Source organism: Aquarana catesbeiana, linkage group LG02 (assembly GCF_042186555.1).
Source record: "Aquarana catesbeiana isolate 2022-GZ linkage group LG02, ASM4218655v1, whole genome shotgun sequence".
Taxonomy (NCBI): Eukaryota; Metazoa; Chordata; class Amphibia; order Anura; family Ranidae; genus Aquarana; species Aquarana catesbeiana.
The window spans coordinates 647139816-647164786 of NC_133325.1; the positions used below are offsets into that span (position 1 = coordinate 647139816).

Here is a 24971-nt window from a genome sequence, read left to right on the forward strand (position 1 = left end):
TTGCCTACCAGGCCAATTCTGACATTTCTCTCCTACATGTAAAAATCCAAATTTTTTTGCTAGAAAATTGCACAGAACCCTCAAACATATATGTTGTTTTAGCAGAGACCCTGTAAATAAAAATGGCGGTCGTTGCAACTTTTTATCTCGCACGGTATTTGCCCAGCATTTTTTTAACATGTTTTAAAAAAATAAAAACAGTTTCATGCATTAAAAAAAAAAAAAAAAAAAAAAAGGTAAAGTTAGCCCATTTTTTTTGCATAATGTGAAACATGATGTTACGCCGAGTAAATAGATACCTAACATGTCACGCTTCAAAATTGCACGCGCTCGTGGAATGGCGCCAAACTTAGGTACTTAAAAATCCCCATACGCGACGCTTTACATTTTTTTACAGGTTACATGTTTTGAGTTCCAGAGGAGGTCTTGGGCTAGAATTATTGCTTTCACTCTAACGTTTGTGGTGATACCTCACATGTGTGGTTTGAATGCCGTTTACATATGTGGGAACGACTTAGGTATGCGCTCACTTCTGCGAGCGAGCACGTGGTGACAGGGGGGCTTTAAATTTATTTTTTTTTTATTTTTTCTAGTTTGATTCTTTTCTTTTTTTACATTTTTTTTTTTATTGCTTTTATTCCTATTACAAGGAATGTAAACATCCCTTTTAATAGGTATAATGCGTGACAGGTCCTCTTTACAGTGAGATCTGGGGTCAATAAGTCCCCAGATCTCACTTCTAGGCTGGGAAACCTGAAATAAAAAAAAAATGATCCTGGCTTCCCAGCCGAGGCGGTGGCATTCTTTTCAAATGCAGAGGTCGGGCATGAGGTCATATTATCGTGCCTGACCTCCGAATGATCATAGAGACTTCAGGGACCATCTGGCCCACCAGAAATCTCTATGGTCATCATCCAGAGCCGGTAGGTTCCTTCTCCGGCTTGCCAATCGCGGGAGCAAGGACCTGTAAGAATGATCAAGGCTGAACAGCCACTCTGATTGTTCCTATGGGTGAAGGGAATCCCTGGCTGTAAAAGATGATATCTGAATGATGCCTCTAACTGCAGGTATCATTCAGATATCACCGTTCAAAGTTGACGACGTCTTATGATGTTGGGCGGGTGGGAAGCAGGTAATAAGAAAAACAATTGAAGCACCTTTTTCCTAATCTATATACAGCTGTCATATGACCCAGCTCTTTCCCAGCCTGTCTGCAGGGAAACAGAGGCAGCAAGTGCTTCTAGTCCTCTGTTGCTGGTCACGTTAAAAAAAAGCCTTTGGAATACAGAGTAGAAATAAATAATATCAATAAACTGTTTTAAATCATTATATAAATATATATTTGAAATCAAATGTTTATTAATTTTTTAACAGCAACATGATGTGGGCAGATTTCTGCCAGTCACAGGCTGTGTCACGCCCCTCCAGCCTGTGTCTTACAATAAAAGGAAGGTAAAGCCTCCATCAGTCAAGATGTAATATCTCAGTCCCGTTGTGTTTAGCTGGTTAGTGGGCATGGAGGAGGGAGGGGGTGGGCAGTCATTTACCACTGTGTATACACCCACATGTCTTACTCTATAGTCGCATGGGCCGCTCAGATGTGATAGGGAGGAAATGCTCAGCAAAGAAACTCACTGAAAACTGAGCATGTGCAGAGTTGCCACCACAGCTGCAAAATCCCTAGCTGCATTGGGGACGCAATCAAAAGGGGGCGATGGAGAACAGCAGGATTAACCAGGGTTTTTGCAGAAATACAGAAAAGGAGTCTCATAGTGATTAAGTGAGTATGAACAACATAACCACTGTAATTTGGCCGGCTCAGCAGGAACTGGCCAAGTTTCGGACTGTTGTGTGTATTGTTGTCTGTTCAACAGAAGCCGGCCTAATGTCTGTGGGTAAGTGCCATATGACTGTAATTTACTCCTCTTTCCATGTGTTGAACATTCCTGATTACCGTTAAAGAGAAACTTCAGGATAAAACTTTTTTGTGACTTTTGCTGTGCACAAATAATTTACCCCTATTGGTGGCTCTCCAAGGTCTGAATGGCTGCTGTGTAAGGTACAAATCCTAGTTTAACTACTTGCCTCCCGCCCACTGCCAAATGATGGCGGAGTGGTGCATCTCTTGTTCTGGGACAACACCCAGTTTAGCCGCGATCTCGCGCCGTGTTGCTGGGACACGGCACAACCCCGATCTCGGCAAAGAGCCACCGCTCTTTGCCCAGGTGATCAGCTGTGTCCAATCACAGCCGATCACATGTAAACAAGGATGTGTCGTTTATCGGCTCTCCTCACCTCAGGCTGACAGAGTGTGAGGTGAGGAGAGTCGATTAGCGGCATCTCCTCTCAGGGATGCTGTGAAAAGGTAATCTGGGCGCTGATCATCAGTTCCCTGATTACAATGCAGCCCCAACAGTGCCCATTAGTGATGCCACTCTGTGCCCTTCAGTTATGCCAATCAGTGCTGTCTTTCAGTGCCACCTATAAGTGCTCAGTGCCGCATATTAGTGCCCACCAGTGCTGCATATTAGTGCCTCATCAGTGCCCATCAGTGCAGCCTCATCAGCACACATTTTTAGCAAAAAATAAAAAACCAGGCGATTAAATACCACCAAATAAAAAGCTCTATTTGTGTGATTAAAATTATTAACTACTTCCCACCCGGCCACTGCACATAAACGGCCGGGTGGTCCTTTCCTCGTTCTGAGTGGACGTTCAGGAATGTCCCTCAGAATGAGTGCTCGCAGTGCGGCCAGCTGAGCAGAGATCGGGATATGGGCGCTGTGATTGGCCCTCCCGATCACCTGACGGCTGTGTCCAATCACAGCCGTCACAATGTAAGCAGAGACGCGTGTCTCTGTGACAGGTCTCCGCGCCGAGCTCAATGAGAGCTCAGTGCGGGGGGAGGGGGGAAATCTGCAGATCTGTGACAGCTCTCTGTGTGAGGATGATTTTACACAGAGAGCTGTTACAGTTAACCCCACAAACACTAAGCACCACTGATATACCCCTGTTCCTATATACATTTCAGTGTCCCAATAAAAAATCTGTCCCCCATCACTGCCAACACCAAATAAACACTGATTTGGGTTATTTTTACCAAAGAAATGTAGCAGCATCATTTTTGGTCAAAATTTATCAAGAGAAATTACTTATTTGCAAAACTTTATAACAGAAACTAAGATGCATTTTTTTGGAAAATTTTCGGTATTTTTTAATTTGTAGCATAAAAAATAAAGACCCCAGCGGTGATTAAATACTACCAAAAAAAAGCTCTATTTGTGTTAAAAAAATGATAAAAATTTAATTTGGGTACAGTGTTGCATGACCACGCAATTGTCATTCAAAGTGCGACAGTGCTGAAAGCTAAGAAATGGCCTGGGCAGGAAGGGGGTGAAAGTACCCAGTATTGAAGTAGTCAATTTGTACCGAATACTACTGTCAGCATCAAACTTCTGGCACTGCAACTTAGAACTGCTGCTCTTGTACAATGAAGGCATCCTGTCATTTATCCTCTCCTTATATTCCCTTGTCCATTTAAAAAATGCCATGTATTCTGTCCACAGACTACAAAGCATTCTGTGAATGGACAAGGATAAAGGAGGGGCAGTTAAATAATAGAATCGCCCCTTGTTCATTCACAGAATACCTTGTATTATGTGGACAGAATATAAAGTGTTTTTTGTGAATTGACAAGATGAGAGGAAAGGGAGAGCAAACAACACGATCCCTTCATTGTTTGATAGCTGTAGCAGCCGCAGCGCCGGAAGTTCGGTACTGATAGTATTATCTGGTGTGAATAAAATATGGATTTGTACATTACGCTGCAGCCAGTCAGGCCTAGGATAACCATCATCCATGCTGCAGACTGAAATGAAAGGGTCATTTTTGTCTTAAAGCGGTTGTATACTTATTTTTTAAACTTTTACCTACAGGTAAGCCTATAATAAGGCTTACCTGTAGGTAAAAAAAAATCTCCTAAACCTGTACGGTTTAGGAGATATTCCCCTCGCAATGAGACGCTGACTTCAGCGGCGCATGCGCACAGGGGATTCTCGGCTGAAAGCCCGGCAGACGCCGGACCTTGCCAGAAAGAAGTCTCCCGCGCGCATGCGCGTGAGTGGCGACGTCGCGGCTCCGGCCACTCACAGTGCCGGAGCCGCGATACCCGGAAGAAACGCCGAGGGGAAATGTCAGCTCCATCGGCGTGGATCGGGTGAGATGCTGGTGCCTCGTTCTAAGGAAAGTATCTCATAATGAGCTAGTATGCAGTGCATACTAGCTCATTATGCCTTTTCCCTTACAGGTGTAGGGGAAAAAAAAAGTCAGCGGGTTTACTACCGCTTTAATAACTTACAGAATGTCTTGCAAAGAAAAACAGCATTTACCTTCAGAGTGTCTGTACATCCTAACAATGAGAATCTCTCTTATTTGCACCCTTCTGGTCAGTTAGATATACCATTAAAAGTATGATACTGCTCCTCCAGTACAGTGAGAAAGTGTAGTCACCCTAGGACAGTGAGTGTGTCTATGGTACCATCACAGGTGTATTAAATAAAGAGGAAAAAGAAAACTAATGAAGCCATCACATCTAACTGCAATATATTATTTTTTTTATAGGTTTATAGGTTTTCGCAAAAAATGGCCTGGTCATTAAGGGGGCAAATCTTCCGGGCCTGAAATGGTTAAAATAATCGTAAATGATCACCTTGTAAAATAACCCGTTCAGTTTAAAATTGAAATGAAAGGCAAACATTTGTGTATAAATATAAAAAAAAAACATTATAAATACCTTATTAAGTGATAACATTCCCTCAGCTGCATAAGATCTGGAGGAGGAGAAACAGCATCACACTGATCTTTCCAGTGAAAGGTTGTGCAGGCGGGGGGATCAGGACAAGGCTGACCATTGGAGGAGAGCACCCTGAGTTTCCAGGGTGAGCTCTCCTGCTTAGTGTGGTCAGTTTTTAACAGGAAAGCAGAGGGACTGGCAGGAACACCGGGGATTTCACACAAAGGAAGCAAAAACACAGAACAGGATACTTTTTTTTTTATACAAGTACATGGTACAGCAGCCACATATCAGGAATGTGAAATGCTAGGGTTACAAACACTTTAAGCATATATTTTGATGGGAGTTCCACACTCCTCCTTTACTAGATGTATAAAAAACTCTGGAAAAGGCGGTCTACTAAATACTGAAGTAGCTACGTTTTTGCTTTGTTACTCATTTATTGAAATGTACAACATACTATACTATTTATAGTGTTGCATGATACCTGAAGCTAAGATAACACTGTCTGGGCAGTCTGCTGCCTTTATACTGAAGTAAATGAAGCAGGAAATCTATGAATATTCATGCAGAAGCACAACAATGTTAATGGCCTGTAAATTGTGTCAATATTAGCAAAATAGATCTGGAGATATGGAATTGCCTGTTGGCCGATAATACTTATTTAGAGAAAGGATGGCGTTAAGCCATCTGCACTTAAAGGAGGAAAAAAAAATATTAAAAAGGCTCCAAGTTAAGTTTATCGCAAATGCAGTAATAAATACGGAGGATCTAGATTGTAAGCTTGGGTCTCTGTCACTTATTATTATTAGGTTTTGTTAAAGTAAACTTTTTATTTTTTTATTAAGCTCTGGATAGAGTGGGGATGGATTTGATTCTCTGTCAGTTTTTATTGCTGTCTTTGTCCCCATTAGGTAGATTCGCCCTCTGTTTGTCCTGTTTACCATTATCAATGAAAGTGAAAGTAAAAGAAAAAGAAAATCCCGAATTTTGGGTTGTCCCCAGAAAAGTAGTAGAGGGGAAATCTTCCAATAGGGACACTAGTTCTGGTGACCTGGGGGTCATCAAGAGATTCCCTTATTTTGCAGGGATTTCCTCTCACTTCCTGTTTTGGCTATGGGACAGGAAGTGAAGGGAAATGTCCCAATGGGACACAGATGACAAAAAAAAAATCTGACAGGGGTTATAACCTTCATTTACTCTATCCAAAATGAAAAAAATAGTGCCATTAGTTACACTTTACGATGTCTGTCCTCTTCTTTGGAAACATTTTATGTCCTTTGTTATATTTAATACTAGCTACCTTTTTAAAGTACTTTCTTATAAAAGGCATGTTAAACATTTCCTAAAAAGATTTTTTTTTTTTAATGAGGTTTATACTTTCATCAATAATGATTGGATGGCTAGATATTTGCATGAGCCTATGCCGCTTATTATTATAAAAGTGCACTCTTTCATTTAAAGCTCAATTCCAGGCACAAAAACTCACCAGTATTACAGTAGTTATACTCTCTTTTGGCAAAAATGAAACCAATCATTATGCTGGCTTTATTCTGTAGCTGTCAAATCAAATTTTTTTTTTTTTTTGTGTTTTTTTGTTTTTTTGTTTTTTTTTATATATGCAAGGGGAAATACAGTTCTGATGTGTTCACGTTAGGGAGATTCACCGTCTCTATTTGTGCTGTTTGTCAAGGTGTCATAGACCACAGCATTATGGTCATGTCCTCCTCCTGTTAGATTTTGTAACAGAAGTGCCGTTCTGTCACAGCCATCTTAGTACACCCCGCAGTCGGCCGCAGTATGGATACAGTGAAAAGGCGGCAAGCAGACATCTTTTTACACCCACCGGAGTCTTGCATTTCATACTTATTTTTAACAGTAAACTGAGCTCATATAGTCTTTAGAAATCCGTGACCCTGTTTTTGATATTCAATTTTAAAAGCAGCGGCAAGCCTGCTGATCTCACAGGTTTGCTAATGTGACAGAACACCGCTGTTTTTAATATTCAACATCAAAACGGTGAGACGGATTTCAAAATACTGTATTTCACGATATAAGCTGAGTTTACTGATAAAAATAAGTGTGAAATGCAAGTGGGTGTAACAAGTTGTCCGCTTGCTGCCTTCTCTCACTGTATCCTTACTGCGGTGGAGTGCGGGGTATACCAATATGGTCACTTCCATTACAAAATCTGATGGGTCGCCTAATCTGACGGAACAAGGGCACTCTGGAGGATGTAAGAGGACTCTCTGGAGGCGCTAAGGGGGCAGAGTGGAGGATGTAGGGTGCACTCTGGAGGCATTAAGGGGGCAATCTGGAGGAGGATGTAAAGGGGCACTCTGGAGGTACTATTTTAGTACCTCCAGAGTGCCTCCTTATATCCTCCAGAATGCTTTTAAATCCACCAGAGTGCCTCCTTACATCCTCCAAAATCCTCCCCTAGTAATAATAAGTTCAGTGGTGGAACTACCAGGGTCGCAAAGGTCAGATTTGCGACCGGGCCCAGGCGTTCTACCACTGTGCAGGTGCCCGCACCAGAACTTGAGAAAGGGCCCCAGGACATAGTCAGGGGGGCCCTGCATGGTTTGTTGCACCAAGGCCCTATAGGTTCTAGTTACGCCTCTGATCCATGCCTCAGTTTTATTTTTACATACTCTCTTTTATTTCCAATTTTTCTTTTATAATCCATTTGAAATGAACTATGTTTTTAGGTGGAGTACTAAATATATTTAATTGGTTCATGTATTCATAATTTGCTGCAGATGTTTGAAATTCCTTGCCTGTTCAGCATTGCAGCGTTACAGATGGAGACGGTCTGTATAGATGTAAAGGTCCATTTGTCATTGCAGCTGGTCTTGTGTCCAGAATAATGTATCCATAGGAGTGTCTGATATTTAATGTTTTGTCTCCTTCCTGACTTGAACAGGTGCCGGGTGTAAACCTTCCCATCAGCCAGCTGACATACTTCTTCTCGGCGATTTTCCTCAGTGGTGTCATACATGAAGTTGGGCATGGTGTGGCAGCCGTAAGGTAATGCGATCTTCCCCTTTTGTGTGCTGGGCAAAACTCACATGAATATTTAACACATGGTTGGCCAACAGTGTCAACAGGATAAAATATTTATACCTGATTGTGTCACTACTAAAACCTTCTCTCTGCATGTCCTTTCAAGTATTTTGTTATACTGGTGACATTTTTTCAAAATAGCATTCAATTTGTGTTTGTTATTAGGGCTTGTATAACTATCATTATTTTATACATTATACCTTTATGGCTATAATGTCTAATTCAGTAGGGGTTACAACCACTGTCAGGTTTGTATTGCTGTGTGGGTCCCCATTAGGGAGATTTACTATATCTAGAATTGTACTGAATAAAAGGAAAGATAGTTCCAAAATGTTGCGTTGCCACCAGAGCAGAAATAGAAGGGAATGACATGTTTGTTATTTTAAAAAAAAATATTTGAAGCTTTAGAATCACTTTAAGGAATTCTAAAGAAGCTACTTTTCCAACTGTAAAGCTGAATGTATACATTACAGTCGGATTGTACAGTCTCCTTTAGCTCTACTATACAATTATGACATACAATGGCCTACCTGATTGGATGGTAACATGTATGGCTAGCTTTAGTTACATTAACAGACTAATACTTTCATAAGAAACAAACTGCAACCTTTTGTAGAACTGTAAGGATCAGCCGTGTTGCTTCCTTTAGTATACCACCTAGCTATATGTCAAATGCAGAAGAAATGCCCCTAGCTGACCTAGCAGATAGAATTGACCTTTCATTGATCATCAATAAATAAAGATCTGATTAAATGATATAGGATACTGCACTTTACACTTCTGCTTTGTTTTTTGTACTGTCCTAAAAAAGATAACTGATGTTGTTCTTATACGATCTGTATTACCGCAGTTACACTGGCTAGCTGTGCTACACCCCTACATCTTTTTTGGCAGGTACTGTAGATGAGGTGAGCTTACAGATTTATCACACACCAGTCCGTCCTGATTTTTTAGTTTTTCTTTTCCACTTGTACATGGAGTGTTGGGTCCAGTTAGGTGGCACTTTTTGGCATATGATCATATGGTCAGCCATACCTATAGTTAAACTATGTATATTGGTACAGCAGACAAAAAGACAACCAATCAATTCCTTTGCTCCTGAGGGTTCAGAAATACATTAAATATCAGATTATTATGGGAAATCGGAGGGACCTTATGTGCATTTCCTCCTTGCCCTGGCTGGCTATTTGCCTTTAGTAAACCAACCACACTGTTTCATAATGTTGTTATTTTTGCTGTGCAGTGAGATCTGTGAGCCATGTTGTTTTCAGATTGGTTTTGGAAGCATGTCAAGTAAAAGGAGAATTAAATGTGTTTTAACATTCATAGCTATGTGAGATGATTACTAATAAAAAATATTTTAACCCCTATACTGCAGAGAAACCGTACGATTTAATGGCTTTGGGATGTTCATGTTCGTGGTGTATCCTGGAGCATTTGTTGATCTTTTCACCACGCATCTCCAGCTGGTGTCCCCTATCCAACAACTGAGGATTTTTTGTGCAGGTAAATGTTGTGGAAACCGCTTCATACACTTTTACGGTATATGTAAACCCAATCATTAAAATCCCATATAAGCATCAATGTCAAAATCATTTTAAAAGTCGTTTTCACAATTTTTTTTAAATCTGTATTTTTTGTTAAAATAATACCTGGTGATCCTGATATAGGGTTACAACATTCTCTTCCTGTCTCCAAGTGTTTCTCCTGGGTTGTCACCCAGTCACATGGGCTTCCAGTGGAGAGCTGATCATTTTGAGACTTCATTCACATGGCCGTAAAAATGTTACTGTTATTACACGTGTGTTTTCTAGGGAAAAAAAATGGGTAATGATCAGTAAACTACTTGTGTACAGACTCGTAATTATGGATAGTTTATTTTTCCCATTTGTTTAGACCTAATTTACGCATCTACAAACACCTATACATGCATTTATATGCGTAATGCCACGTACACACGATCGGACTTTCCGATCGTGTGTTCCAAGGTTGTTGGCTGTGTTCGAAGGTTGTTGGCTTGTCTTGCATACGCACGGTCACACAAATGTTGGCCAACAATTACGAATTACGAATAGCCAGTGCGGCTCCATCTGTTTGATTCCGAGCATGCGTGAACTTTTGTGCGACGGACTTGTGTTCACACGATCGGACTTTCCGACAACAAAGTTTTGTTGGCGGAAAATTGGAGAACCTGCTAGCCAACATTTGTTGGCGGAAAGTCCGACAGCAAATGTTCGATGGAGCGTACACACAGGCGGGCTTTCCCACAACAAGCTCACATCCAACATTTGTTGTTGGAAAATCCGATCGTGTGTACGCGGCATAAGAGGATAAAACGCAAGTTCTCAGATTTTTTTTATTTTTGTGTTACGGATCTGAATGCAGTGCATGTTTATGCACCTGTGTAAGTGGCTTCATTGGAAACAATGCAGCTATGTTCAGCTCCATTATAAGAACAGTTGTTTTTGTGTTTTTATACAGCCATGTGAATGAAACTTAAGGCTTCATTCACGCGGCCATAAAAGTACACATATACAAGTGTTTAATTACAGATCAGAACACAGCTGCATTGTTTTCAGTTGAGCCATTCACATGTGCAGGTGCATAAACATGAGTTGCTTTTAGATCTGTAACACAGAATCCAAAAATCTGTGTCTAAAAACATTTGCCTTATGCGCTTACAATATAAACACACGTTTGTATGCACGTAAATTAAGTGTAAACAAAGGGGAAAAAATGTATTATCATGAAAACAAATTAAGTACACATACGCATCTTTGCGTGTTTTTACACATATAACCACGTAAGGACCAGGCCTTTACATGTGTAATAACATCATTACAATTTTTGAACAGTGCTTTAGAGATAGATAGAGATATATATATATATATATATATATATATATATATATATATATATATATATATATATATAGATATAGATATAGATATAGATATATTATACATACATTTTTTTCAGACACCCTAGAGAATAAAATGGCAGTCATTGCAATACTTTGTCACATCATATTTGCGCACCGGTCTTGCAAACGCAATTTTTTGGGAAAAAATACACTTTTGAATTAAAGAATGGGAAAACAGTAAAGTTAGCTCAATTTGTTTTCATATTGTGAAAGATAATATTACGCAGAGCATATTGATACCCATCATGTCATGCTCCAAAATTGCGCCCGCTCCTGGAATGGTGACAAATTTTGACCCTTAATCTCCATAGGTGATGTTTAAAAATGTCTACAGGTTACCAGTTTTGAGTTACAGAGGAGGTCTTTTGCTAGAATTATTGTTCTCGCTCTAACGATCAAGGCGATACCTCACATGCGTGGTTTGAACACCATTTACATATGCGAGTGCGACTTACGTATGCATTTGCTTCTGCGCGCGAGCACGGAGGGGCGGAGCGCTTTAAAAAACATTTTTTTTTCTTTATTTTACTTTTTATTTTTCATTTTTTACACTGTCCCTTAAAGGAAAAAAAATTGGATCACTTTTATTCCTATTACAAGGAATGTAAACATCCCTTGTAATAGAGAAAAAAGCATGACAGGACCTCTTTAATGTGAGATCTGGGGTCAAAGAGACCTCAGATCTCACATTTACACTTAAATGCAATAAATAAAAAAAAGTTCCTTTTTTTATGGGCCCTTTCACACGTGCAGGCCGTTCCGCCTGTCGGTTTTTTCAGGCAGACCTGAACGGTCGCGCCATACATCTCTATCACCGCTGACATCCGATCCAACCCGATCCGCTCCGCGAAATCCAGACAGAAGAAAACCCTATTTTCCATCCGTCTGGCAGATCGGATGAAAACAGACAGACGGTCCCTTTTCATCCGATCCCCCCCATAGAGGAGAGCGGAGATCTGACAGGTTCGTTACTGCACAGTGTGCAGAAACGGACTTGTCATCCGCTGGCTCAGTGGGGATCAACGGATTGGTCCCTGTCTGAAAACGGATCCGCACATGTGAAAGGGGCCTAAAGCAGTTAGGCAGAAGTGATGTTTGATGTCGCTTCCGTCATCCAACATCTTTGAATCGAGTGGGGGCCATCATTACCTCACTTGTTACAGTGCCTCAGAGGGGAAGGAATCAGATCGTCTCCGCCGCAACTGACGGATCTGGTAAGCGGTGGAGACAACCAGAACACGGCGGGAGGGGGGTGGGCACCTCTCCTGCTACCAATAAGTGATTTTGCGGCGAATCCGCCGTGAACACCACTTTTACCTTAAAGCAGACTGCCCGCCATTTCAGAAAATACAGGGGTTATGGTAGCTATCTGCTGCCATAACAACAATATTCAACGTCAAAGTACCGACGTGTAATGACGGTGGGCGGTCTGGAAGTGGTTAAACTATATGCAAGTAATTTACTGATCATAACGCATACATTTTTCTCCTACATACGTGTGTAATAACATGATTACAATTTTTACGATCATGTGAACAGTGCTTTAGCAAATTAAATATTCAGTTAAAGTTGATATGCACTTTTAAATGTTCACATGCTTTTGCTGGGTGGGATTGAAGGCTGTATTACATTGTACAGCTGAAGGGTGCATATTTTAAAATCATTTAAGTAAAAGGTTTCACTGCATTATGCAAACTATATTTGGTGCCACATAACTTCATAACTTTAGACATTATGGCAGCAGAAACTATTTCAGCAGTGGCAATTTCAAAAGCATTTGGCATGCAAAGTATGTGCTTTTTAGTTGTCCAGTGCTGCTGCCAGTCATTGCTTGTCTATATATCGTCACACTACCAAATCTAATAAATAGAGGAGGCTTATTATTTTATGCTGTTCCTGAGATCCATCTTGGTACCATCAGATCCTGTTCTAGATTCTGGTATAGTCTCCAGGAACTTGGATTAGACCGATGATGCATTACATTAAAGGACAGCCCAGCCAAATGTTTTTTTTTTTTTAGTAGGTACTTATGCTAAACCACTTGACCATTTCTTCTTTCATTTTGCTGGTGAGGTGTCTGCATAGAAGAAGGTTAACTATTTGTGCAGACTTTGTAATTGCACAAAGGCCCTCTTGGATATAGGGGCCATATTTTGTTTAAATCAAATAATTTTTATTCAGGAAAAAAGATTTTACAATTTCTTTACAAAGAAAAACACACAACCTCCCCCCTAGCGCTTCAAGTAGCGAACCTGTTTCCATAACCACCCACCTTCCCTCCCCCTGGTCCCAAGGCCTCCAGACAGAGGAGGCCCAAACCCTAACATACTGTCTATAATAAGTAAGCCTGTAAACAATTGGTATGTTACGGAAATTCTTTTCAGAGTCTAATAGTAGTATATACATATCAGCACAACATAGTAAAAAAAGAATAAAAAGGATGTAATATACAATAAAGACTCCTATACAACCCCCTTTGTTATGATCTATTAACCAGGTGAAACCTAAAGGGAGCCCAATGGTATTGTATCTTTCACTGCATAATCTCTAGAAACATCCATCCATGTGGGGGAAACCCAATATTCAGATAGCAGGTTTATCAGTGAGAAAAACCGTAATAAAACTATCCGGTAAATTAGCAGCTAAATGATCCCTATAATCTGTCAATAAAAGGGTCAATTTACATGAGATGTAGGTCAGGTGGTTGCTGGGACTCCTTCCCGGGCATTATTCATATTCAGGGTTAGTTCACACCAGAATTGCATTTCTGTGCGATTCTTCTATGTTCTCCTTTAATGTGATTTTCAGCCTATTTATTTGACAAGTCTGAAATCACACTGGATAGCACAAAATGTGGTGCATGCATTACTTAGTATTGTGCTGCAGTGCAGCACTTTTTACAATCTGGGGCCTGCAGACCCACTGTATTTGTGATCTGCATTTTGGGGTGCGATTAACAATGTATTGGCACCTGCAGCAGATCTCAAAGGCAGTACGTTTTGAACGCTGTGCCTGAATGTGCATGGAGCTCGCCTTTCCCACACTTATACCGCGTACACACGGTAGGACTTTTCGTCTACAAAAGTCCGACAGCCTGTCCGACAGACTTTCGACGGACTTTTGGCGGACTTGCGGCAGACTTTCTTACGAACAGACTTGCCTACATATGATCACACAAAAGTCCGACGGATTCGTACGTGATGACGTACACCGGACTAAAATAAGGAAGTTGATAGCCAGTAGCCAATAGCTGCCCTAGCGTGGGTTTTTGTCTGTCGGACTAGCACACAGACGAGTGGATTTCTGGGTCCGGCGTAGTTACGACGTAAAGATTTGAAGCATGTTTCAAATCTAAAGTCCGTCAGATTTGAGGCTGGAAAAGTCCGCTGAAAGTCCGCTGAAAGTCCGGGGAAGCCCACACACGATCGGATTGTCAGCCAGCTTTAGTCCGTCGGCGTCCGTCGGACTTTTGTAGACGAAAAGTCCGACCGTGTGTACGCGGCATAAGTTCAGATGTGAACTGGCTCTTGCGGCAGATGAGGAGAATTCTTTATAATGATCTAATTGTTCCCCCTATTTGAATGACAATGCGGGCCCCAAAAAATGTTTTTGCACAGGGACCCTTTGCTGACATTGTCCATCATTGTATCTGCGATTGAGTTTATGAATTTGCACACCTTTCGTGATCATTGTCAAGGGATCCTGCTCTCCCTGTCAGGATATTTATTCATTTAGTTTGTATTATGGAGAATGCAACAGAAGGACCTGGAACATGTCAAGAAAAAAACACCACCAGAAACTCCCAGGTGGACAGAATTTATAGCAGAGAGATCCCACAGTGGGAGAATCTAAGACATTTTGGCATCCAAGGTGCCTTTTTATAGCTAAAATATCACTGATGGGTGGACTAGTACTAAGTAGTGTCCCCTCACTTCCTTTCCCAGTGGGTACAGCATAAGCGAGTGTGAAATCTCCTCTGTGGGGACACTGTAATTCATTACTACGTTAAAACGTACAAATTCAGGCAATTCAAATTCATTTTGTGATGAAAAATAGCTCCCAAAATTGAGTACACCCCTCACATTTTTGTAAATATTTTATTCTATCTTTTCATGTGACAACACTGAAGAAATGACACTTTGCTACAATGTAAAGTAGTGACTGTACAGCTTGTATAACAGTGTAAATTTGCTGTCCCCTCAAAATAACTCAACACACAGCCATTAATGTCTAAACCGCTGAAACAAAAGTGAGTACACCCCTAAGTGAAAATGTTCAAGAGCAGAAATTCAGACTTTCGCTTCTTTTTTTTTTTTTTTTTTCAACGGCTAAACATTGATCCATTTACTGTGTATTTGTGTTGTGTATGTAATAGTAGCTCCGAGACAAAGAAATGTTAGAGGTAATGGGAAAGGTGTCACTTGTCCCCCTAGTGCTGGATATTTCTCCAGGCTCTGATGGTTGATCAGGGTGGTGGGGGAGCTAACAATGTTCCTTGGGGAATGTCCCTGTATGGACAAAGCACAGTTCACTTTAAAACGTACACTCACACTGGTTAACTCTAAAGAGTTAACTGTAAAGAGTACCTGTGCTTTTCCCATAGCTTCTACTAATTCCCCTTATTCCCCCACTACTCCATTCACCTGCAAAAGCAAAGTAATGCCCAGTGCTTCTGGTTATGGGGGAGCATGTTTGACTCGTTTCCCTTCCTCCCATATAAAACTACTGATGTTTTACCATTGGCCATTTTCACATGAATTGTGCAATTAATGGCCTTCAGCTAATGTACATTTTATGCTGTGTATATATATATATATATATATATATATATATATATATATATATATATATATATATATATTACTGTGAAAAAGTTTTAGGCAGGTATGAACAAATGCTGTAAAGCAAGAACGCTTTCAGAAATAGAAATGTTAATAGTTTATTTTTAATTGACAAAATGGAAAGAAAATGAACAAAAGAGAATTCCAAATCAAACCAATATTTGGTATGACCACCCTTTTCCTTCAAAACAGCTCTAGGTACACGTGCACACCATTTTTGAAGGATTTTAGTTCCAAACATCTTGGAGAACTAACCACAGATCTTGTGTGAATGCAGGTTGCCTCGAACACTTCTGTCTCTTTATGTAATACCAGAAAGATTCCATGATGTTGAGATCAGGGTTCTGTGGGGGCCAAATCATCACTTCCAAGACTCCTTGTTCTTCTTTACACTGAAGATAGTTCTTAATCAGATTGGTTCTATGTTTGGGGTCATTGTCCTGCTGCAGAATATATTTTGGGCCAATGACATGCCTCTGATGGTATGATGGGTAAGTATCTGCCTGTATTTTTGTATTACAACCTTTAGAACTAAAAAAAAAGACCTGGAAGTGATGGTTTGGCTCTGAGTCCTGACCTCAACATCACCTAGTCCTACTGGGATTACATGAAGGATCTGAGGCAGCCTACATCCACAGAAGATCTGTGGTTAGTTTTCCAAGATGTCTGGAACAACCTATCTGCTGAGTTCCTTTAAAAACTGTGTGCACAAGCACTGTGTGTACAGAAAAAACAAAATAACTTTGCGCTAACTCAAACGTGCAAGCCGCTAACACTGCAAATAGAATTTTTGCTGTAAACCATATATTATATAAAATAAGTGCAGCGCTATAAATTATACAAAAGTGAGGTGACAAATGTGAATATCAACATATAACATTCTCACAGTAATAAATGTCCATTATCAATAGATCAAAGTCCATTTTTTTGTGAAACCATTATAATCACCACGTGAATATATAACTGAGGTAGTGACCAGACAATCCCCAAGGTAATGAAGGCGTACCATAGATTTTGGACCTAAGAATAGCATATGCTACATAGGTCAAAACAAGCCTTTTACTGCCCAATGGCAATGGTATAGATGATAAAGACCAAAGGAAGATATACAGTCTTGAAGGCCTTCTCAGGGATTTAGTATGGAAACCAAACTTGTGCAAATACCACCACCCATATGAATGGAGGCTTACCGGAAGGTTGGGACTCAAAACAGCATATGCTGTGTGAGTCAAACAAGCTTAAACTGCCCATTGGCAATGGAGAGGAGATCCCAATGACACACTGGAGAAGAGATCCTGGGGGTACTTCACCGGAGTGCTTTCTCCATGTAGATGTTAAAACCGTCCTCGAGCAAACCCCATATAGGATAAAAAAGGGGCCATATAGTGTAATTCCATAAAGATATGAATTTTATTAAAAGAGAAAAACACTTACATTTGAGAAGTAATCAAGCGCTTGTATGTAATAAAATGGTGGCAGTGGAGTCCTTCTGACGCGTTTCGTCACATAGGACTTCGTCTGGGGTACTTGTCCACTGCAGCCAGACTCCTTTATATAGGCACTGGGACCCCTGTAATGAGAATCCAGCTCCTAAATTTTCGTCATCTGCACTTCCGGGTTCGGCCAACATGGCGGACCCGCGTGCGTTCCAGGCCTCACTCTCATGCGTTCCAACCCCTTATTGAACACAGGTGAAATTTCCTGATCTGGAAGTAATATGTTTATACATTTCCGTCCTGATACCTTTCCGTCCAACCCTCACTGTGGTGCGGGCCAGCAGTGAGCGGAGTATCATGCGGAATTTGTGTCCTCTTGCGTTCCACCGTGTGCCGCGCAGTGTCTTGAAACAAAAATTTGTTGACAAAGGTTACGACATTGCCAGTTTGGACTTTGAAATCCAAAGAGCCATGAACACTGAGAGGAATACCCTGCTTGAGATAAAGCCAAAGAGGGATCCTGACGAAAAACTTAATGGGCCATGTTAACATCTTTTTCAATTCAGCACAAACAAGTCCAAAATATTGTCAAGAAACATTGGGAAATTTTGAGACAAGACAACATTTTGGGTAAACTTTTACCAGAGGAGGCCAAAGTTATATTTAGGGGAGCACCATCTTTACAGGGCCAGATAGCCCCCAATGTGATCAATCCACCGTCCCATCCCTCCTTCTTCCATAACATGATAGGTTTTTACCCATGTAGAAAATGTGTTGTATGTCAACACAACACACTCGACAGGGGCAAGGTTACAGAGTTTTCATCTACTACTACTGGGAAAAGATATACTGTGAAATCGTTTTGCACATGCAGTACAAGATACATAGTGTACCTTATTACTTGCCCGTGTCGCAAACAATATATAGGTCGTACTACTAGAACATTCACTACGAGAGTAGGAGAACACATAGCCCTAATTAAGGGCAGGGACCCCAAACACACAGTACCCAGACACTATAAACAATTCCACAATAGTAAGCCTGCTGGGTCCCAATTTATCATCATAGACAAGTATGTTCCACCGTGGAGGGGTGGAGCCAGAATCAGAGGGGTATCTCGTCTTGAAATGTTCTGGGCACACGAACTACAGACCTTTTCCCACAAGGCATGAACGTAGAAGTAGATATCAATGCCTTTATAGACGAATCATAATGGATAGCTGTGGGGTACCATTTATTTTTATCTTTATTTTTTACTTCATATTTTTTATATCTATGTTTATTTTTTATAGTCTGTTTTAAAAAAAAAAAAACTGTAAAGTTTTATTTTCTTCAAATTTTATATGCAAACCGTTATTTTATATGGGATATGGGACCTGGTGTGTATGTGTGTGTGTATATATATAGATATATATATATATATATATATATATATATATATATATATATATATATCTATATATATACATAAGATTGATAGAGCTAAGGTGCCTGAGATGTAGAGAATCCATCTCCTAATCTTGCTTATATTTAATTTATGGGAATTCACAACAACTCATTCAGTTGACACATACGGAAACTAATGCAGTATATAACAAAAAAACACTCCTGTTTACAATAATCCTTCTGTGATTTAGACATTCATCCTTTGCGTACACTTTCACTCTTTCCGGTTTACGAGATGACAATTCTTGTTAGGCCCACCCTTTTTTTGTTCACATGGTTTGGTTATCATCATGTGAACATCTGAGGTTGGTAGGTGACAGCGTGTGGGTTACGTTGCGGTGTGCACATGCGTGACGGCGTGATGATGACGCCGCGCGCATGCGCACTGCGCGGTACACGGTGGAACGCAAGAGGACACAAATTCCGCATGATACTCCGCTCGCTGCTGGCCCGCGCCGCAGTGAGGGTTGGACGGAAAGGTATCAGGACGGAAATGTATAAACATATTACTTCCAGATCAGGAAATTTCACCTGTGTTCAATAAGGGGTTGGAACGCATGAGAGTGAGGCCTGGAACGCACACGGGTCCGCCATGTTGGCCGAACCCGGAAGTGCAGATGACGAAAATTTAGGAGCTGGATTCTCATTACAGGGGTCCCAGTGCCTATATAAAGAAGTCTGGCTGCAGTGGACAAGTACTCCAGACAAAGTCCTATGTGACGAAACGCGTCAGAAGGACTCCACTGCTGCCATTTTATTACATACAAGCGCTTGATTACTTCTCAAATGTAAGTGTTTTTCTCTTTTAATAAAATTCATATTTTTACGGAATTACACTATATCGCCCCTTGTTTATCCTATATGGGGTTTGCTCGAGGACGGTTTTAACATCTACATGGAGAAAGCACTCCGGTGAAGTACCCCCAGGATCTCTTCTCCAGTATGTCATTGGGATCTCCTCTCCATTGCCAGTGGGCAGTTTAAGCTTGTTTGACTCACACAGCATATGCTGTTTTGAGTCTCAACCTTCCGGTAAGCCTCTATTCATATGGGTGGTGGTATTTGCACAAGTTTGGTTTCCATACTAAATCCCTGAGAAGGCCTTCAAGACTGTATATCTTCCTTTGGTCTTTATCATCTATACCATTGCCATTGGGCAGTAAAAGGCTTGTTTTGACCTATGTAGCATATGCTATTCTTAGGTCCAAAATCTATGGTACGCCTTCATTACCTTGGGGATTGTCTGGTCACTACCTCAGTTATATATTCACGTGGTGATTATAATGACAAGCACTGTGTGTACCTGGAAGAATTGATAGTGGTTTGAAGCCAAAGGGTAGTCACACAAATGTTGATTTGTTTTACAGTAGATTTCTCTTCTGTTCACTCACTTTGCATTTTGTAAATTGATAGAAAAAACTGTAAATATAAATTTTTGGATCATTCTTACTTTACAGCATTTCTTCACACCTGCCTAAAACTTTTGCACAGTACTGTACATGTCCAGTCCATTTGATTCAACCAGTTAGATTAAGGATGCATATTGCACCATGCACACATGGCAATAATGAAACTTGTAGTTCAGAGACTTGCACCAAAAGTACATAAATGAAAAGTGCATTTTAACTGTTATGTCCTGATGGCCACTTAATAATAGCTAAAAATGAGCTGACATCTGTGTTCCTTCAGAAAAGTGCTAAACAAAACCAAGACTAAATGTGTACCCAGATGGAAAGAAAGTTGTAATCCTTTCCCTTTGAGCAGAGAACACAAATATCCACTAGATGGCAGGCTGACTCTTTTGTCAATCCATCTAATATTGTCTTGTTCTTCAAAAGAGAAAAATTAATAAAATGTATTTGTTTTATACATTTTTTGAGAGACACATGAATTAAGATACAATCAGACTATACTGTCACCTACAGCAGGATTGGACACAGCACCCGTATAACCCCTTCTCTAACCAGCTAGCGTCATTGCTTCAATTTTTTGCTAACTATTGCTTCCTAGCCTTTTTTCTTGTTGGATTTTTTCCTCTGAACTTCCTCAGATACCCCCCCTCACCCTCACTAGGGGTCTGGGCTCTGACCTTGACATCCACATCTCCTCTATGGATCAGGTTGTCTTTGGCGCAACCAATCTCTGTCTTTGTCTTTGTGTAGGCGGGTTGTCTCCTCCTCCCATCCCAGAAAGACCCCACTTGTTTTAGTGGTTCTCCAGTCTGGCTGCCTGGAACAGATAGTTTTCTCTTCATTGTGGAATCCTGCCTTGAGTTTGCTTCCTAGACTAAACTCCCTTTAGACATTACTTTGGTTTTGCAATGCATTCTTCTCTGTGAAGGAGTGGTAAGTCTCTCTGTGAAAAGACAAGTTACCTGCTCTCTAAGCTTGATAATGCCACGTGTGCTACTCTCAACAGCACAGTTTTAACTATGGACTTGGCATTGGAATCTGACTCTTCTTATCTGGTAGTCACTTCACCAAAGAGAGAGTTTTGTGCATCTGGATGCTCTTCATCTTCTGATAAGCAGGCAGATACCATTACTGGAGGGCTTTGCACACCCCTGAATTGTCAGCAGGTAGAACACCCTTGGCTCCTGCTGCAGGTTCCCTCTGTTGCGGATATGATGCGTCAGGTGGACTTTATTTGTGAGACCTACTTGCCTGGACATAGGTTCTCCTTTTGTAGTTAGTCTGCAGCCTTGTGAGGAAGGTTCTCTGGATACCTTTCCTTGTTCTACCCTTAGTGAAGTACCTGTGCTTAGCAGTGCGGCTAAGCTTCCTGCCTCTCACTCCATGGCTACGGATGCTTTGGTGGGCCAGAGCAAGTCAAAAGATCTTGTTAGATCCCAGATATTTCTCAAAGGGTTTGTGTGATTGTAATTTGATTTGCCAGCTTTAAGGGCCACTTCACAACTCTTACAGTATGGGTTGCTCTGATGTGGAGATTTTCAAATTCTTTGAAAACCTCATTAGCAAGAGTGCTTTCTGGGTGTGCAACCCTCTCCCTAGTGTGGTTAAGATTGGGCATTGCCATGTAGATTGGCAGGTCCTTTCTATGAACTGGATTTGCCCCAGGTTCCCTTGGGGGTTGTCCCGGTGTTTTTTTGTTTTGTTTTTTCTGTTGACCATGTCATGTTTGGGTATATTTTTCCTTAATCATTTTATATTGCTCCACCTGTTTGGGTTTTTTGGTTTCATAGCCTCTCACTGGTTTGGGCACAGTGCTTTTTACTTTGGGTAGAATCATTTCTCTCTAGTTGTGATCTCATATATCCTGGTTTTGTGCATCAGGTTGATCCTTTTTAGCCTCCCCTTGCTTGTAGGCAGCCCCTCTTGTCTTGCAGTGGACTTTACTTCATCTGGTCAGATCTGGGCATTGGTTTTTCAGCTGGTTCTTGGTTACAGGCTGGTCCCACTCTCCCTATGGGCTTCTCAGTGGTTGTTGCCCACCTCTCAGTTGGACTGCTTTTGGACATCCCATTTGTATCTAAAATCCGGTGCCCCTCAATGGACGATAAATAAAATATGATTTTTATACTTTCAAAAAATGTCTTTTACTTGGAGTAAGTTCCACTCCTGTGTGTTTTTTTTCTTTTGCCTTTTGGTACTGATTTCCACAAAACTGAGGCATTCTGGGTAGAGAAGGGGCTGGCTTACAATTTTTCTCTTTCTAGTGTCCAGACCTCCTGTAGGCAGTAGTATAACCTGATTGTATCTGTATTCATGTGTCCCTCAGTGGACTCCAGGAAAAATATTAATTACAGTAAGTGCCAAAATCTTATTTGAATTACTTTTCTGACATAGCTTTAAGCAAAATGTTATGTGTGTGTCATTACCTTTTTGTATATTTGTGTGGCTGTAGAGATCTTTATATAAATCTGTCATATTGTACTTTTTTTATGTAGGTGTGTGGCACAATTTCATCCTTGGTGTTCTGGGCCTCTTGATATTGTTTCCACTTCCTGTATTCCTGTATCCATTTTACTACACGGGTGTTGGAGCCTTAGTCACCGACGTCTCAGAGGTACAACCTGAAAATTATTTTTTAAATGTTTGTCATTTTCACTGTTTGTTCGTACGTCATTTAAAAAGGTAACTGCTATCAGGGCTAAGGAATCTTGTAGGTTAACATGTTGTTTAGTAATCTTCTGTTGTAAGAAAAGTACAGTTAATAAGCATGCTTGAGACTCTGTCCTCTCTGTAGCACCTTATTTCTGATGTTTTTTTTTTTTTATGTGGTCAGGCCCAGCCCAATATTAACAACATATTTTGGTCATAGCAGCTAGTTAGAAAGTCTTAATTTCAGTCTTTGATACTGACGGTGATATACTGTAAAAGACGGATATGATTGCTTGGCATGTTGCCCATGCAGTGATTTTAGCCATATTCATGCACTTGCAACAAACACAATTTAGTAGTGTCCGTGTCGTGATACATTTTTTACTTGCACTGACACTCAAATTTTCAGGACATGCTTTTGGGGTGTACCCCCTTCAAGGTCTAAGCAGTACTAATCGTACAGCAGTACTGCTTTGACCTTGAAGAAGGGGGTACACCCCAAAAGCTTTTTCTAAAAAATGTTATGTTCGTGGAAACAAAGTATCTTTGACACTAATTAATTATTCATGTTATCCATGAGACTTTTCGGATCCTGGCCAATAATAAGATAGTAATATATAGAGTTCCTTAGAGATGTAACTTTAGAGGGTCCAGAACTTGTAAACGGAGTATCTCTTTATAGACAATTTAAAGTTGAAATTCTATGAAAAAATTGATATCGCTTGCTTTGTGAGGTCCTCTCCTATCTGCAAATCTTCTGAGCCTTTAGAAATTTGTGGAAAGGTACCAAATCCATAAAGTAAAATGTTCACAGGTTGAGGGTACCCTTTGAACTCCTCTATATCCACAGGCAATCTTTCGCACCATGCACCAACTAAAAACAAGACAAAAGGCCCATACACACGATCAGAAATTCATACGAGAAATACAGCTTTTGAAACGATCGTATGATAATCCGATTGTTACTACACCGTTTTCGAGGGCTGATTAGGACAGGCCGTGGGAAATTACCCAATGCGACAAGCACGAACATTTTTTTTTTTTGGAACGATACCAGATCGTACAAATTTTGTTTAACCCTTTCATGACTAAGCCTATTTTTGAAATTTGGTGTTTACAAGTTAAAATCCGTATTTTTTGCTAGAAAATTACTTAGAACCCCCAAACATTATATATATTTTTTTAGCAGAGAATCTAGAGAATAAAATGGCGATTGTTACAATATTTTTTATCACACGGTATTTGTGCAGCGGTGTTTTAAATGCAAATTTTTGGAAAAGTGACACTTTCATGAATTTTAAAAAATCCAAACAGTAAAGTTACCCCAATTTTTTTGTATAATGTGAAAGATGATGTTACGCCGAGTAAATAGATACCAAACATGTCACCCTTTATAATTGCACGCACTCGTGGAATGGCGACGAACTACGGTACCTTTGAATTTCCATAGGCGACGCTTTAAAAATTTTTTACGGTTACCAGGTTTGAGCTACAGAGGAGGTCTAGGGCTAGAATTATTGCTCTCGCTCTGACGATCGCGGCGATACCTCACATGTGTGGTTTGAACACCGTTTACATATGCGGCCGCGACTTCCGTATGCGTTTTCTTCGCTGCGCGAGCTCGCGGGGACAGGGGCACTTTAAAAATATATGTTTTTTTTTTTTTATTATTTATTTTATTTATTTTTGTACTTTATAAATTGTGTTTAAAATTTTTTTTTTTTTTTTTTTACTTTTATTGCTGTCACAAGCAATGTAAACATCCCTTGTGACAGTGATATGTGGTGACAGGTACTCTTTATGGAGGGATCGGGGGTCTAAAAGATAAAATACTGTGTACTTTTTTAAATTCGGCGCCATTGGCAGCCGAGTAAACGGGAAGTGACGTCGCTTCCGCGTTTACAACAAGAAGGCTGGAACGAAGCCGCTCGCAGCTTCGTTCCAGTCCGCCCCCAGCCGCCGAAGGCAGCCGAACGGACACCGGGCCTCCCGATCGCACGGGAGGCCCGGTAACAGCGGCGGGAGGCGGCAGGAGGGGGGGGGTGTCCCCTCCCGCTCCTCCGGTATAACAGCCGAGCGGCTTTTAGCCGCATCGGTTGTTATACACGGGTAGCCGATCGCCCGCTGTAAACAACGGTACCGGGATGATGCCTGCAGCTGCGGGCATCATCCCGGTATAACCCCGGAAAGCCGAGTACGCATATATGCGTACGGTCGGCGGGAAGGGGTTTTAATCAGTACAGTTTTAGTCCGAAAATACACTAACTAACTAAGATAAAAAATCACTTATGTGCTCACTTTTGGTTCGTAAACTCTAACATTGAACCTGATTTGTTATATATGTTTGATAAGTGCAAAAAATACCTGTTGATCCTGCCAGAAAGCAGGTGCTGCCTTGTGTCTTGT

General features: G+C 40.7%; 1 protein-coding gene across 1 annotated transcript in view; it reads left to right on the forward strand.

The window, feature by feature from the left end:
• The window catches only part of MBTPS2 (membrane bound transcription factor peptidase, site 2), a 102179-nt gene that overhangs the window by 12666 nt on the left and 64542 nt on the right, over nucleotides 1–24971 (forward strand). Inside the window, exons 4-6 of the mRNA XM_073616501.1 lie at nucleotides 7719–7822; nucleotides 9237–9364; nucleotides 22412–22530. Of these exons, the coding sequence (XP_073472602.1) occupies nucleotides 7719–7822; nucleotides 9237–9364; nucleotides 22412–22530 (351 nt within the window). The remainder of the gene's footprint in view (nucleotides 1–7718; nucleotides 7823–9236; nucleotides 9365–22411; nucleotides 22531–24971) is intronic.